The 17,647-nt window shown below is 35.1% G+C and overlaps 1 protein-coding gene across 2 annotated transcripts in view; it reads right to left on the bottom strand.

Annotated features, from left to right (window-relative positions):
• LOC131048853 (sister-chromatid cohesion protein 3) overlaps window positions 1-16,422 on the bottom strand; it is a 111,643-nt gene extending 95,221 nt beyond the window's left edge. For both annotated transcript variants that reach the window (XM_057982927.2, XM_057982928.2), the window contains exons 1-12: window positions 16,274-16,422; window positions 15,818-15,914; window positions 14,149-14,428; window positions 7,647-7,759; window positions 7,460-7,552; window positions 7,133-7,296; window positions 6,797-7,033; window positions 6,494-6,638; window positions 6,223-6,401; window positions 5,974-6,119; window positions 5,756-5,883; window positions 5,403-5,576 (exon numbers count right to left, since the gene is read on the bottom strand). In XM_057982927.2, coding sequence (XP_057838910.2) covers window positions 5,403-5,576; window positions 5,756-5,883; window positions 5,974-6,119; window positions 6,223-6,401; window positions 6,494-6,638; window positions 6,797-7,033; window positions 7,133-7,296; window positions 7,460-7,552; window positions 7,647-7,759; window positions 14,149-14,428; window positions 15,818-15,914; window positions 16,274-16,305 — 1,788 coding nt within the window. In that variant the 5' untranslated portion in view covers window positions 16,306-16,422. The remainder of the gene's footprint in view (window positions 1-5,402; window positions 5,577-5,755; window positions 5,884-5,973; window positions 6,120-6,222; window positions 6,402-6,493; window positions 6,639-6,796; window positions 7,034-7,132; window positions 7,297-7,459; window positions 7,553-7,646; window positions 7,760-14,148; window positions 14,429-15,817; window positions 15,915-16,273) is intronic.
• Between the last annotated feature and the right edge of the window lie 1,225 nt (window positions 16,423-17,647).

Genomic DNA, 17,647 nt, shown 5'->3' with positions numbered 1-17,647 from the left:
GAATTAGTTAGTTATTCTTAATTAAGAGTGTGAGAAGGTAGTTACATGGATGTTGCCCTTGGGAATTGACAGCCTACAAATAGGGGACATTACATTCCGTCAAAAATTGGAGTTCAAAGGTGTGAAGTATTGTAATATCCCCACATTTTTTTTCAATTTTTTTCCAGTTACAATCACAACAAGAACCTGTTAACGTTAGGAAATCAAGATACAATAATGCTGAAATTGTAACCCTTCCACTTTCTGATCACCAAGTGCCCAATATGGGAAGGTGAGAGCATACGGTGTTGAGGGGTCGTTAGCTTCAAATAACTAGAAATAATACAATGCTTGGGTGGAAAGCCAGCCCCTTCCACTTTTCAATGGGATATGGAGTATATTAAAAATCACTTGGTGGTAAACCAGCCAAGGATGATGCAAGAAACTGAAAAACAATCACTCAACCGCTTATGCAGCGGGAGGACTAGAAATGAAATAGCAATCAACTCCGCCGCTTATTCAGCGGGAGGACTGAAAATGAGATTACAATCAACTCAACCGCTTATAGAGCAAGAGGACATAATTAGAATAGATAAGAAGGCGGAGAGCCAGCCTCTTCCACTTATGCAGCAGGCCAAAAAACAACAATCCAAGTATATAGCTGTTAGTACTACTAATCAGCTTTACAATGCAAACATGGATTACAAAATTACTAGAATCATTGTCCAAACTAGGCGGCAAGGCCAGCCTCTTCCACTTATGCAGCGGGACTAAGAGAGTTCAAATAAATTGTTGTTAGTACTACTAACAAGCATTACAATATGATTCATCATGGATATTCAAATGCCAAAACCCAAACTAACAACTGCAACTTATTACCAAGACTCTTCACACCACACCCATAGACTCACACACCTGAAAAACAGCTTCAATCCCAAAAAAACTAAATCTGATATGAATGAACAACAGATTGGAAATACAAACCAGCAACATTAAAATCCTCACACACTCCAAAGAACCCACACACTCTAAAACCAACTCCACACAAGGAAACACTCCAAACTAACAATTTTTCAGATTTTGATATGCAACCCATGCGCTGGAAACACACAGACCAGCAGTCTCGAAAAATGCTCGTAACTCTATTCACACTCAACGAAATGACCCCCAAACGGATGCAAATGAAAGATATAAGACAAGCGATGAGATTAGAACCAACAAACTCCCAAATGAATTTATGCACACATTCCCAGGCAGCCCAGCATAGTACGGCGACGAAAGAAGTACGATTTGCATTTAAAACTTAAATACTCAACATTAAGCTCTACAAACTTACAAACTTGATCTCCTGTGGCATAGGAAGAGAACGAGCCACTACCCAAAATGATCTGACACATGAACTGAGAGTTATGAACTAAAACGTGCTACAGCCACACCAAACACTAGCAACATTGAAATCCACACCACATTGAAAATCTGAAAATGCACACTAAAATTGAACCACACATTCAGAAGATCCAATCACAGCTAGGAGTGATGTCTCACACTCGAAGTTTGTCAAGAGCCCAGAGAGGTATTCACCCTCGAAGATTGTCTGGAGTCAATCCGACAGAATAACAGTGTAAATTCTCTGAGATACCAAAATGAGAGCCCAAGTCACTTATTTATAACTTTTTGCCAACCAAATTCAAATTCAAATGTACTCCAAATACGCCCAGACCAAATGCCATTTCATTTCATCCACATTTAGCATGGCATTTCATTTCATTTCCTTGCACAAGTTCGCCCAATTCACATTCACCCAAAAACGCCCTTTTTAATAAATATAAGTGTCATAAAATAAAGTGTAAAGTGGGCGCCCAACTATGACTTCCAAATAAAAAATATTATTAAGGCAATATACTTAGAACATCGCCCCATTTGCCTTTGAGTTATAATTTAATTATTAACACCATGACGACCCCCTTGAAGTCATATGCAAATTTTGCCCAAATAGACTTAGGATAAAATTAATATTTTCTCCTTTCCTAAGTCGTCCATCCATAAAATAATCAAATATTAATACCTCATGCCTAAGGTATTAATATATTAAAAATACCTTCTCCTCAAATATTGATTATTGCCAAATTGAGCCGGAGACTGAAGTGTTGGAAATCACCAAAACTGAACTGAGTTGGGGCTCTGAACTGAACTGCTAAAAATAGTCATCTGAGTGAATACAGAATCCTGCCAAAATAATACTACCAGAAATAGCCACTGAGTTGAGCTGCAGAATCCTTGCCAACAATAGGCACCAAAAAATGTTAGAAGACCAACTGCTCAAACTGACCTGCCAGAAATAGCCATCTGAACAGGCCTGATGACATCCTGCTAAAAATAGAATTGCTAAAAATAGTACTTACTAAAAATAGCATATTGCTAATAATAGTAAGTGTTTCCAAAGTGATTTTAACCACATTCTGAGCAATCGTTGCACTTACTAAAAATAGTAAGTCTGGAAAAAGTCACTCGATGCAGATGCATGTCGAACCATCCTGAAGCTCTCTGAAAACCCAGAAGGAATCCAGAATCCAAACTGTCAAACTCCCACATATACCCCTTGAAAACACCAAACAATCCTCCTAGAAAATAGGAAACCCTAATTTCTGGCTCCAAACTAGGCTAACGACCAACAGAACTAATCACTGCGGAGAAGGGGACATTACAGGTATATCAAAGGGAAGGAATCCAAAATTCAAACTAAGGTGTGAGGCAGAGAAGGATTTGGCAACGAGGGATGACTACATACGAGAATCCTAAATTCCAATAAGCTAAGAAAATAAAGCAGGGAACAATCGAGAGGTGTGGTAGTATGGGAAAGTTTGACATCACAACAGATATAGAGAAAAAGAAGCACACTTGAGAATAGAGGCATGTCGAGGAGGGTATCTCTGCAACTTTGATTGCTTACGCAATCTTCGGAACTTTCTCACGTGCAGAACTTACACAAATGCTTGGGAGATGATGAGGAAGAACTTACGCACAAAATGGGATTAGGGGAAATGTACAATCTGGAAATGGGCATTTTGGTCCATTACATGTATTACAAAGAAAGAGAACGTGATAAAGGGACAAATCCATTTGATTGAGGTGTACTCCAATGAGGAAGAGTCATATAGGAAGACATAGGTTGAGGAAGAGGATGAAGTTTCTCCATAAGTATAGAAACTAAAGGCCTATAGTCATATGAAGCAGAGTACAACTAGTTAATATTGTGCCTTTGTAAAGCACATTGAGGTACCACTCTATCTCAGTTAAGGAAACAATTGGAGAATAACACATAACACTCCTCAATATTAGGGGTGCAACCCATAACTCTACTATTGATCAACGAGTGTTAGTACATTTCAAGTTGAAAGTTGAACATTTTGTAGGGTTTGAAGTAGCAATAGCATATGGTTATTCATTAGCTTGCAGGAAGGTTGTTTTCCAATTACAGGTGATGTTAGATGGACGTACAACACCCATGACTTATTATTCTACTTGGGGAAGCTCACATGTTTCAGAGCATCCAATGGCTATATTTTCTTGGGTAGTTCACTCAAAACTACCAAAAGATGACACTCAATTTTATGGAAAATGAATGAAAGATCAAGGGCTTCATGGATGCACCAATACAAGAAGTTTTGGCTCACCAAATGGAGAATCTTTTGAGAAAATACCAAATGAGAATTGGACATTAACCTATTTCATCATTAACTTGCTACCTCTAGGCATTGTTGACTCAAGGGAGGGTGAATATCCTTCAAATATCCAAGTTTGTTAGATAAACATGCTTTTGTGTTTCGGGAAATGCCTTCAAGTCTTCCACCTAGGGGATTCCAACATACTATTGAGTTGGATGTTATTTCTCCTTTATCAATTTGCAACTATTTAAAAAATGGAATGCCAACGTAATTAGCAATTAGATAAAATAGTAGGCTTTCCATTTTTTGTTAGAAATGTATGTTGTGTTTTAAGAATATGGCAATTGAATCTTGTGTCCTCTAGTTGAGCAACAGCTAAGTATTTGGGTCTTCTAGTTAAGCAACTATTGAATCTTCAATGCCTATTAGTTGAATCCATTGATTGTCGAGCAAATTGTAGAAGTTGATTGGTGACTCCTCAACACCCCAAGGAACCCTACAAGACCAAAATAACTTCCACGAGAGAAAATGGCAAGATTAGCTTGGTTGATTATGAATGCAAGAATAGACATGAAAATGTACAGTTGGCCTTTACTTAATAAAGGCAAGGTGAGAGATTGGATTAGACAAGATGTTGATTTGTATCTTAATCCTATACAATGAGACAACTAAAACAATAAATATTAAATGACCTAGGTAACTAAACATAGTTGTCAAAAGATAAGATCATGTGACAACTAATAAATCTTCTAGAAGGACACCTAGGAACTAAGTAAACTTAAGTCATGTGAATAAGTCCACTACTAGGAACTAGCGAAAACACTAGGTACGAAACCTTATTCTCCCCAACACCCCCCCTTAAGTGCAACTTAGGGAGAATATTATTATGCAAAGATGCAAAATTATTATGATGGGTCCTGGCTACAAAACCATGTTAGGCACCCATGTACAATGCAAGTCTCTCACAAATGGAGAAAAGGAGAAAACCTAGTGAGACAAAACTCCTCTCCAACAACTACCCACAACCTGCTCTCACTGCTGCTGCTGCTGTGAAACAATGATTTCTGCTGTGCAACAATGTGCTCTGTAAAAATGATGGCTGCTGTCAGTTTTCGTGCTCAGAACCTGCTGTAAACTGCACCTGCAATTTTGTCCCAGGTACAATGGTTAAAGCTGCGTCACTCTCAGAAAAAGGATTTTGTTCTTTGATTTCAAAAAAGATCCTATATTAATATAATCATTCCCAGTGGTACCAATTTCCTCAACCTGAGCGATCCACAAGTTATGGGCATTAATCCCATGTTCATTGCTGGCTAACTGACAAACATTTCCCAAGAATTCAGGAAGACAACAGACTACAAGATTCCTTATTTAACTGAAGATAAATAATAAAGCATACAGCCACAGAGAAAAACAACTGCTTATTTAAGGAAACAACTAACAACTACTTGATTAAGCCACACTATAACTGAAAGACTAATTAATTCTTACAGCCAACAAGGAACCAGTCAACACCCAATTCATGTTAGCCACCAACAGCTCGGTGTTTGCAGATCAAAAGTGGAACATTACAGTCAGATTCATCCCTTTTATAAGGGCGTCCACCATAAGATGTGTATCTAGTCTTCGGATGAATAACTTGCTACTACTAGTTATTATTGCTTTTGGAGAGCCAAAATAAATTGTCTTGTGTAATCTGCAACAAATGATTTTTCACATGTTTATAAAGTTAGAAATTTTTAAGTCAAAAGAAAATACCTTCTGAGCTTTAGTGAGGGAACCTTTGCGGCTATCAGCTGTGGGAACAATCTTCTCACCGACTGCCTTTTTCACGGAAGCACACAAGACTCGAACAAGATTTGTTGCATCTTTCTCTGTAAGTTCAATCCTTGGATTATCATCCAGAAGCATGGAAATGATACATTTCCAGTCCTGTCAAGTAGAAATCCAAACAATAAAACCTGTAAAAGTTGGATTGAACAGAAGCATACACTTGCTATTTCATTTAGCAAATTTTCTGGAGAAATTCTCTTCTTCTTCTTCTTCTTCCATTTCCAGTGCCTTCAATTTTCCCAAAAAACATTAATGCACTAAAAAAATTCACAACATACTTTCATTGCCTTCATTTCTTCCCAGACAGCATCGATGACATAGTCACTGAGAATTGGATCTGCAGAAAATTCCCTCAGTATTTGCAACAGCCTCCCTATTTGAACTTCAGAAGCATCGTTGCTCATCCCTGGCATGTCAATGAGAAGAAGACATCAAAAAGATTCTACCTCATTTGGTGCAAAAACATAAATTCAACAAAGGAATAATGCAAGAATACCTTTAGGCATAGACTGAGAGGTGCTAAATTTCTGACAAATCAAATGATCATGTACTAATTCTCCCACAGCATGGCGAATGAGTGGTGACTCATCAATCAATAAGTCATACAGTGTGCCAAGCTCGTCATCCACAAGAAGCTGGTGCCTGCAATGCAGATATAGAAAAAATGACAAAAAAAAAATATACCATATTTTCTACTCAATAGTTTCAATTCCAGACTGAAATTTATAAAGATCTTGATAATGACCTCAGTAACTGTTTCAAGAGTCCTATAGCATTAACAGCCACAGTCGCATCAATATCATCTGCAAGCTCAATCATTCGGTTGCAGAATCGTTCTGTAAAAAGGCTAAGTGATGGTACATTATCATCCACCTCATATAGGCATTGCAGTGCAGCAATAGAGGTTTTCCGGACAGCAGGATTCTGCGGTCCCAAGAAATTAAAAAGATTAAAAGCCAATCATATGATAGTAACTATTGGATTGTGCAAAAAGACACTAATACTTTAGAATATACCTTATCATTCAAAGTCCATCCAAGATATTTCAGATATAAATCTTGCAAAAATAGTGAAGGGTACGAGACAATCCAAGAACCAATAGCTCTGATACATGCCATCCGAATATCTGGATCTACATCTCTGTATCGATGCATAAAAAGTCTGATAGAACCAATTAACATGTAGCTAGTAAGTAAATGCCATGCGAAAGATAACAAAGCCTTTGCATTTCAAGTATACAGCTCATCAAATACATCTATCTAAAGCTAGCATATAAGTTTGGATACAAAGAATATAAACAAAATAAAATTTAAACTAACCCTGTAAATATTTTACGCATCATTTCCTCTGCCATAGTTATCTTTTCATGAGTTACAGACAATGTCTTATTCAATGACTCCACTCGGGGACCATCTTTCCGTTTCTTTTTCTCAGCATTTAACTGACGTTGTGTAGTCTCTCGCTGTCCACCGAGAGTTTTTGCAACCGTAACAAGTGATGTCACAAGCTGCAGTCCAACCAATGTTGTGACCCGACGGAAAACTCTTGGAGGGGTGCTGAATGAAATAGCAGAAACAACAATGAGGGTTGGAATATCACAACACTATATTTTCCCAGACAACTGTTTAAAAATATGATTAGTGAAAGAAATGAACCATGAAAGAGCAATGACATAATCCATGCACTTCTCCAAAAATAATTGGTCAAATAACGGTCCATCCTGGCATTCAATGACAAGGCTGTCCCAAAACAGGAGGAGGTTATCTTTGAAATTCTTTAAATCCTTTTGCTTGGATCCAAGATAATCTTCTAGATTGCCCTGATGTTAGTTAAGAGGATTTACACCCACATTGAGGCCCTAAAACAATAGATTATTAAAGCTTATGTAACATTATATTTAGAGAAGGAAACATAAAACAGAATTCTCAGAACCAGCAAAGTTCTATTGAAAGAATTAAAAATTAAATGATATAGAAGGATACATCTCTAGCCTGATTTACTAAGAAAACAACCACGTCATCCACATCAATTTCATCCACAGGGCCTTCATCACCTTGGTATTGAACTCCACATGCCTATATGCAAAATGCTCTTATAAGCTGTATTTGTAAATATATTCAATGGAAAAATGTAACAAAGATAAATGTGAGTCAATTTTTGGGAACCAACCTCAAAGAGCATCATTAATAAATCTGTCAAGGCAGCTTTTGAATCCACTTCATACCTCTCAACCCAATTCTTAGCAGCCTGAGGAACAAGCTTTCCATGATTCTTGATAACATCTGTAAAACAGCAAAGTAACATCTTTTGAAACTTGCCCCAAACAAATCACAATCACTAAAGTATAAATCCACATTGCAAGAATACAAAAGAAAAGAAGCAATCGAACAAATAAACATCACTAGCATAATAAATCAGTCATTTATGTTTGCAATATGCATTAGTTTATGATTTCCAAATATATGTTTTCTACAGGTGTTGAACAGTAAAAATGTCAACAAAAAACTTATGAATCCTTTGGAAAACATAGCATCTAATTGCAATGTAAGAATTCCACCTACCATTTCACTAGCACATTCAATGTTTGAACTTTGTATCAATGGAGCATTATGGAAACAATACCCAGCCATGTTTTGACACCACATCATTAATGATATCTTTAGAACATGGGTCTAAAAACAGAATTAGCAGCCTTGGATTTGGCCCGACTCAGATGCCAAAATAAATAAATGTTATTTTTATACATTCCAAAGAAAATAACATCAACAGCATTCTCAAAATGTTGGTACCCTGGAACAAGACCTTCAATGACTGAATGAAATACGATGTCACAGTGACAAGCTCCTATTTTCAAATGAACCAATATCAATTAGAGAAAGTAAATGACAGCTTATAAATAGAAGAAAGCTATTTTCAGTGTTAATGTTATAGCTTCTGTCGGATTAAATAAAAATCATTATGTTTAAATTAACCATGCACCGAAACTTTTATAAAACCCGATAATCATTATCGATTAAAGGAATCGATATTATCACCGCAATTAATCAAACATTGCTAATGTTATATTATTGTTGTTATCGGTGGGATACTATCGTGGTTATTAGTGAATGGACATGTCCCATGTAGAGGCATGCCTCTGCGTGGACACATGTCGCTACATGGACATGCCTCTCCGTTCACCTATTTATATTTCTTCCGATCTGCATTTGGAAAACACAGAACGTACAAAAAAAAAAACAGTGCCACTACAAGTGCAGTCATCTTTCCATTACAAGTGCTTCGATCCTTCATTATTTCAAATCGAACTTACCTGTTCATACCAGAGTAAATCTGAAAGTATTGGATCAAGGAGTGCATACATCAAATAAAGTAAGGTATTATAATCAGATCTCATTTTCCTTAAAATGGTATCAGAGCCACGTTGAAAATAATACCAAGAGCTAATATAATTACATAAAATCCAAATCACCATCAAGAAGAAAATAGCAATCATGGTGAATGGACTTAGATTTGAAGACAGACTCGAGGGTGCCACAAATTTCGTCTCATGGAAACTCAGATTAATGATGACACTTAGAGAACAAGAATTAGATACTTTTGTGGAAAATACTGTATCTATACCAGATGATGAAGATGAGAAAATTCAATGGAAAAGGAGCAACAACAAAGCCATGAAGATCATAGTAGATGCAGTAAAAGATCATATAGTTCCTGCTATATCAAAGTTGGACACTGCACATGCCATGTTTACCTTCCTAGGACACGTATGAGATTAACAACACCAACTGAGCTCTTTCACTAAAACAACAATTGCATCATGTAAAAATGAACAAGGGCAAATCCATTACATCATATTTCATAAGAATAACTGAGTTAAGGGATCAATTATCTACAATTGGACATACAATTGATGACAAAGAATTAACAATGTTGGCACTCAACGGACTTCCTACATCTTGGGAAGCTTTTATTCAAGGGATAGGCGCACAATCCAAACTTCCAAAGTTCAATCGACTAAAAACCGACTGCATTCAGGAAGAGTCTAGACTAACAACCAGAGGTATCGAGCTAAACAATACCAATGGAGAGATTCAAGTACTAAACACAAATTCTCACAAGAAAGGGAAGAAAGGAAACTTCAAACGAAAAAGGGGAAGAGACAATAATAAACATTCATTCAAAAGAAGGAAGGACATGTCTAAGGTACAATGCTATAGATGTGACCAATATGGACACCTTGCCATGAAGTGCCCAGAAAGACTCAAGAATCAAGCCTCATTAGCTGAAATCAGTAAAGACAAAGATACAGAGAAAAGGATATTCTTTTCAGCTCTATCAAGTGAATTAACGGCTAGCAGGAATACTGGGGTCATTGACAACGGAGCATCTCGTCATATAACGGGATTCATAGAACAACTGGATATTTTTGAAGACAACTCAAATGAGGAAGTTACCATAGGAGGTAACTCCACATACCCTGTGAAAGGAATCGAGACCTGTACAGTTCATCTGAAATCTGGAGTTTCTCTTCAACTAACAGGAGTTCTATTTGTACCAGGCATCAAAAGAAATCTGGTTTCTATCTCAGCCCTTGAAGACAAAGGGTATCGAATCACCTTCTTGGATGGAAAAGTTCATACCTAGCCTAAGAACTCAAACATAAAGAAGGCATACACAATAGGGATTCGGGATGGATGTTTATACAAACATTGCAATATTCAAAACCAAGCCTTAACTCATGATGTTTTCACTACTAATGAAATATGGCATAGAAGGTTAGGGCATCTTCACTTCCGTGCCCTACCTTCCATAGGAAAACTTGTTACAAGACTACATAAATTAAATCAAGAACACCAAGGGTTATGTAAGGGTTGTGTTCTAGGTAAGAACTCTAAGGGGACCTTTTATTGTAGTGAGAACAAATCCAAAAGTATACTTGAACTTATTCACACTGACTTATGTGGTCCAATGACAGTACCCTCCTTAGGGGGATTTTTGTACTATGTTATTTTTGTTGATGACTACTCCAAGAAAACCTGGATTTACTTCCTAAAACTTCAGGAATCTAATGAAGTACTATCAAAATTTAAGGAATTTAAGGCCTTAGTTGAAAACATGACTGGGAAAAGAATTAAAACTCCAAGGTCAGATAATGGGGGAGAATATATCTCTAAAAACTTTAAAGAATTTTGTAGTATAGCCGGGATTAAGAGGGAGTACACTGTTCTCTACAACCCTCAACAAAATGGGGTAGCTGAAAGGAAAAACGGGACCATAATAGAAGCAGCCAAGGCTATGATGCATGATCAAAACCTTCACATCTCATTTTGGGTTGAAGCCTCCAACACCGTTGTTTATATACAAAACAAATGTCCTCACTCTATTCTTGACAATATAACTCCTGAAGAAGCATTTACAGGAAAGAAGCCTAACTTAAGTTACTTAAGAATATTTGGTTGTCCAGTGTACATCCACGTTCCTAAGGAGAAAAGATCCAAACTAGAGCCATCAAGAAAGAAAGGGATATTTGTTGGTTATAGTGAAACATCCAAAGCCTACAGGATATATGTTCCCGGTCAGAATATCATTAAACTTAGCAGAGATGTAACCTTTGAAGAAGACATTGCATTCAAAATTTCTAAAAACACTAATGAAGCAGATGATGAGTCTTCTCAAGACATGACCAAGGATCCTGGCACTGAAATTCAGAGGGAGATACTTGTAGAAGATAATGAACCATGAATTCTACTCCTGAACCTCTTGAACCTGCTACTAACAGAAAAAGACCACTCTGGGCAAGGAAAACATTTGAAGAAGCAGAGATCTAAGCTGCACCCAATGGGGCATTAAAAGAAAGCAAGAAACCAAGAGGTTATTTAAATTATGTTGCTCTTATGAGTGAACACATTAAATCCGAACCTTCAAATGTTGAAGAAGCCTTAAAAAATAAAGTTTGGAAGGATATCATGATTGAAGAGTACCAATCCATTCTGAAGAATGATGTCTAGGATATCGTGCCTAGACCTAAAGGAAAATTAGTTGTTACATCTAGATGGCTATTTAAAATCAAACATGCGGCAGATGGAAGTATTGAAAAACACAAAGTTAGATTTGTTGCTAAAGGGTTCTCTCAAAAGGCTGGAATTGATTATGAAGAAACATTTGCTCCAGTCGCTCGGTACACTTCAATAAGGACCATAATTGCTATTGCCGCCTCAAAAGGATGGAAAATACACCAGATGGATGTAAAGACTGCATTTTTGAATGGTATCATAGAAGAAGTGTACCTAGAGCAACCTGAAGGTTTCACTATTCATAATAGTACTTCTCATGTTTGCAAATTGAAGAAGGCTCTCTATGGGCTCAAACAAGCCCCTGGAGCCTGGTATGAAAGAATAGATAATTACCTCAACAAGTTAGGATTCTCCAAGAATGAAGCAGATCCTAACCTCTACTTCAAAGTAAAAAATGGTAACATGTTAATTCTCGTCCTTTATGTTGATGATTTATTAATCACGGGTGAAGATCATCTAATCATAAAGTGCAAACAAGATCTGGCTTCTGAATTTGATATGAAAGACTTGGGTCTCCTACATTACTTTTTGGGACTAGAAGTATGGCAAGAAGACAATTATATCATACTGAATCAAGGTAAATACACTATTGATATTTTAAACAGATTTGGAATGATGGACAGCAAACCCATGTCAACACCCATGGAAACAAATCTACATAAACTAAAAGATGCAGCCTCTGAGTCAGAATTAGTTGATCATACTCTCTATTGACAGATAATTGGATCACTGATGTATTTGGTAAATACCTGGCCAGACATTTGTTATGCAACAAACGCTCTCAATCAATTCATGTGTGAACCCAAGAAAATACACCTTGTAGCAGCAAAACACATCATGAGGTACCTTCGTGGAACTATTGGACTGGGACTAAAATATGATAATGTAGAAATATGTCTTCGCGGATACTCTAACTCAGATTGGGCCGATAGTGTTGTTGATCGTAAAAGCACTTCAGGATGTTGTTTTAGCTTGGGATCTGCCATGATATCTTGGCTCAGCAAAAAGCAATCTTCAGTTGCTCAGAGCTCCACGGAAGCTGAGTATATTGCAGCATCAATGGGACTAGTAGGATTGTTTGGACAATCCATGCCCCCTACTATTATACACTGTGATAATCAAAGTTGTATTAAGCTTTCTGTGAATCCGGTATTTCATAACAGATCAAAACATATTGAGATCCCTTATCATTACATCAGGGATATGGTGGAAAGAAATGTTATACACTTGAAATACATCAACACGGATGAACAAACTACAGACATCTTAACCAAGCCTCTCTCCAAATTAAAAGTGAATCACCTCAGAGGTAAGCTTGGTATGGTAAAAATGTAATTATATTTTCTGAGGTTGAGTCTCAATAATGTCTTAATGTTAAAAGATATCTATGTTATTTTATCATGTGAGTTACTACATTATTTTGTAGGGACATCATGGAAGATGACGATCTTTCATTGATGTCTGATTATGGTTACTATTGTAAGGTGACGATCTTATAAATAGTTTAACCTGCTATCATGATGGATATTATATATGAATAATGTCTATGGAGATCATGATAGTGTACATATCTGAGTTACTAAGATATGGCATGATGGATACTATGAGATTTAGTATCAATGGAGACATCATGTGCAGATATCCTCCTTGATAGGCATCATGAGATTTGATGCCAGTGCACATATCAAGGAAGATATAAGTATGGTGAATATCTTATGGTTGATATTCTTAAATTTACCATACTTTCATGATACAGTAAGGTAACATTTAAATGATGAATAGATATTGCTACGTTATAATATTGAAATGATCATTTCCTCTCTCATAACTTGAGAGTACTGTTTACTGATCATACCACAATCCTCCCTAGCTAAGAGGGAGTGTTAATATTATAGCTTCTGTCGGATTAAATAAAAATCATTATGTTTAAATTAACCATGCACCGAAACTTCTATAAAACCCGATAATCATTATCGATTAAAGGAATCGATATTATCACCACGATTAATCAAACATTGCTAATGTTATATTATTGTTGTTATCGGTGGGATACTATCGTGGTTATTAGTGAACGGATATGTCTCATGTAGAGGCATGCCTCTACGTTCCACGTAGAGACATGTCTCTACATGGACATGCCTCTCCGTTCACCTATTTATATTTCTTCCAATCTGCATTTGGAAAACACAGAACGTACAAAAAAAAAACCAGTGCCACTACAAGTGCAGTCATCTCTTCATTACAAGTGCTTCGATCCTTCATTATTTCAAATCGAACTTACCTGTTCATACCAGAGTAAATCTGAATCAGTATTGGATCAAGGAGTGCATTCATCAAATAAAGTAAGGTATTATAATCAGATCTCATTTTCCTTAACATTCAGGAATCAGATATTTCTTAATACTTTGTTTTTCCAACAATTTTGAAAAAATAAATAAATTGAATATCCTACCCTTATGAGCCTCTAGCGAGTCCATGAAAAATGGGAATTCTTGTGAGTGTCAGAATAAACTCTAAATATCACCATTAAAATATCTGAACTGAAATAAGTAAACGGTATACTTAATAATGTGTAACACTCTTATAATAATACATACCAATTAAACTCATATCATTGACTGGATCATGTCCTCCTTGAAAAGATTTTTTTCTTTTGGCTCCAGTCTCTTTGACCTTTCCACCAAGGACTCGCCCTGACAAGCTAGCAGCACCATCAACTGTAGCATCCACATTCGAATTCTGCATCCCTCTCCCACTATTAAAGTGAGAAGGAGGTGTGTGCTGGAAAGAAGAATCTGTCCCACCTTCTGACTCCGATAGAACCTGACCACCTGCATTGGTTCTATTCACATCTGAAAGACCAGCTCTGGACCTTTTCTGCAAATTATATATGAGCCAAAAAGGCATGCCATAAGAACTTGAGATTTTACTAGAAATTTCTAATTTAATAATGGAAGGTCCGTGTTGGAAAAATAGAAACAAAGAAATTATATTTAAAATGTACAGGTAACTAAAGCAGATCAATGGGACTCAAAACTGTATCAAGTTACAATCCCAGAGTACTGTGGTAAAAGAACTTAAGAGCTCAAAGAGGTAACCAAAACTATGACAATCATCAATCTAAAATAATTTGATCATCTTTTTAGCTTTTTCCATATAGCTATTTCAGTTTTATTTCCCCTTTGACTAGGGCCAAAAACAGCACATCCAAGTTTCTGGCTGTGGCATACTCCAATGGGCAAGGGAAATACAAGTTTTGGTTGATGGAATCATACCCCTCAGTTACTAAGCCAAAGATTGGCTCAAAACCAAAGATTCGCCATAGAAAATTTAATAACCAAGCAGAACTGTGAAATATTTTCTATGCAGTTTTTTATCTCAGATTTTCTTCTCGCCCTTCAGAACTTCTCGAATATTGCAAGAAAATGTTTCTAAATAAAAACAAATAGAAATCCAAAAAAATTTCTACAATTTTTTCATAAAAATATTTTTAAATACTTTCTTGTCAATTACTTAGCTCATAAGTCCATCAAAATTGAAAGAAAATGTAAGGCTGTAAAATATTTTCTATGAAACTTTCATTCTTAATATTTGTCTGGTCTTTTGTAAGTCCATCAAAATTGTATGAAAATGTATGTAAATGAAAACCAAATATAACAATTGAATGCAATAAGCTCAACGTGCTATGGACTTCCAAAGGGAAACATCATTTCCAAATACACAAGAGATATGATAGAGTGTTGAAATTGTGTAAAATACATGAAGAAAATATAACTTTCAGCTGTGGCATTTAAGCCAAAGGTTACTCCAAAAAGGGGGGGTAATTTAGCCCCTTCACCCAAAAAAAGGAGTACAACTGTAAACTATTTTCTGCGTTAGTTTTGCATCCCGAAACATTTCCTTGCAATCTTCTTCTGATCTTTCGAATTGCAAGAAAAAAGTTATTGCAGTATTCAGTTCATAAATAGTAAAAATTCTATATAAATATAGTAAAAATTCTATATAAATGCAGTACTGTAAATCAATTTCTACGCTCTTCTAATCTAGAAATATTTTCTTCCATTTTCCTTGTGAACCTTCTCGGTTACCGTAAAAACTGCTAGGAAGTATTTCCTGGATAAAGTAATGTAAAAGTGTTAACCAGTTTCTATTTTATATGTATAAAATGTTTTCTTAACCAGTTTCTATTTTATATGTATAAAATGTTTTCTTATAATTTCCTTCTGTTTCTTCATATAAAGCTACCGTATGGTTTATTAAACTTACCTGGGGGTGAACCGACTGCTGTTCAGCAGCACGCTTACGTGTAATCATGCCTACCCCCACCATGTCTGAAAGATCGTCCCCTCTGCTACTTAAACTCCTGTTGTAAAAGAATCCGAGCAATTGATCAATTATAGGGCTTCATGAAAACAACAAGAAAGAGAATTCTAAACAATTTGACAAAAATACTAAACCCTAAATAACCATTAAAATATGCCGCTCAATTCTAAAACACACAGAGCAAATGAAACATTTAACGAAAGATTTGCGAAGGATTTTGTTAAATTAAAAATGGCTGTTAAATTGTGCACAAATGTGCTTTAAATTATTTAACAGAGTTGATTAAAAGTATACAAAATACTTTGGTTATGTTCAATTGTGCACAAATGTGATTTAAATTACTCAACAGAGTTGATTAAAAGTAAACAAAATAATTTGCTTCATGTTACGGATACTTACTGTTCTCGAGATTCTGTGTCCGACGACGCCATGACTGTTATTCAATTGAAGCTCGCTCTTTCTCTGTATCTCCTTGCAGAGGAGGGAATCGAAAATGCCTTTTATCGGCCCAATAGGTAGATTTAATTAGTCAAATAGTTTTTTAAAGTCCACCTGGCGATGTAAAATTGAATGTACTTTATGGAAGCGTTAATTAGCCATTTACGTATCAACGTCTGTGACTGCGTCCGTACGGAGGCAAGCCTGGAATTTGACGGTCGCCCCTACCTGTCATATGAATATTTGATGACGGTTTAGTCATTTCAATGTCTTTCATTTGACGTTTTAAGAAAAATATTAACTGTCAAAAAATATAAAAGTAGAAGATTGAAGCAATTAAAATCAATGCACTTCTTTCTTGGAAGTAATGAAAATCATTATCTTAATGAAAAAAATAATTACTAATTTAGTAATGATAAACATTTAAATTTTAAAATTATATATATTATGACAAGTTTCTATAACAATTTTATTAAATATATTTAAAAAATTAAATTGACTAAGTTTCTAAATTCATATATAAAAAAATAGAATATATTGTAAAAATTCATATTAAAATATTTTATCAATTATATTCTACCATTTCAATTATGACAAGTTTCTAAATTCATAGGAAAAAATAGAACTATTCTAAAAAATTATATTAAAATATTATAAAATTAGAAACAACTACATCCTTCCATATTCTAAATCCTTCCATTTCAAAATATTCTAAATAAATTTGTATTTTTATAATAAACATTTAAACTACTATATATATTACCTACTATATTTTTTTAAGGGTTATTTATAATTTGAAGTGTCATCTATACGGTTTTAGAAAAAAATAGCATGTCAATGCATACGTTCTACTGATTTTTTTAGTTGTCAAATACGGTTCAAAAGTGAAAAAACGGCCATTTTGCCTGTCAAATTCCAGGCCTATACGGAGGTAAGACAATTGAACGGATTTGGTCCGTTAATTGTTTTTCGCCCTCTATTTTACTGTGTCCCGCGATATAAGGGTTGGAGATTTATTTTATATAATTTATATTTATTTTTAAAATAATATTATTGTTATGTTTATTATTATTGTATATTATATTTATGTTAGAAATAAAATCAATTAATTATATACTAATTATATATTATATTATATTTATATTTAACAAATTTTAATGTAAAATATAAATATTTATGTTAGAAATTATTAAATTTATATTTTAGATTAAAATTTGTTAAATGAAAATATAATATAATATATAGTTAGTATATAATTAATTGATTTTCTATAATACAAATTAAAATATAATATAATATATAGTTAGTATATAATTAATTGATTTTATATAATAC

The sequence above is a fragment of the Cryptomeria japonica genome, chromosome 1, assembly GCF_030272615.1.
Source record: "Cryptomeria japonica chromosome 1, Sugi_1.0, whole genome shotgun sequence".
NCBI lineage: Eukaryota > Viridiplantae > Streptophyta > Pinopsida > Cupressales > Cupressaceae > Cryptomeria > Cryptomeria japonica.
Note: the sequence above shows the minus strand (reverse complement) of the source record. Positions and strands in the feature narration are given on the sequence as shown.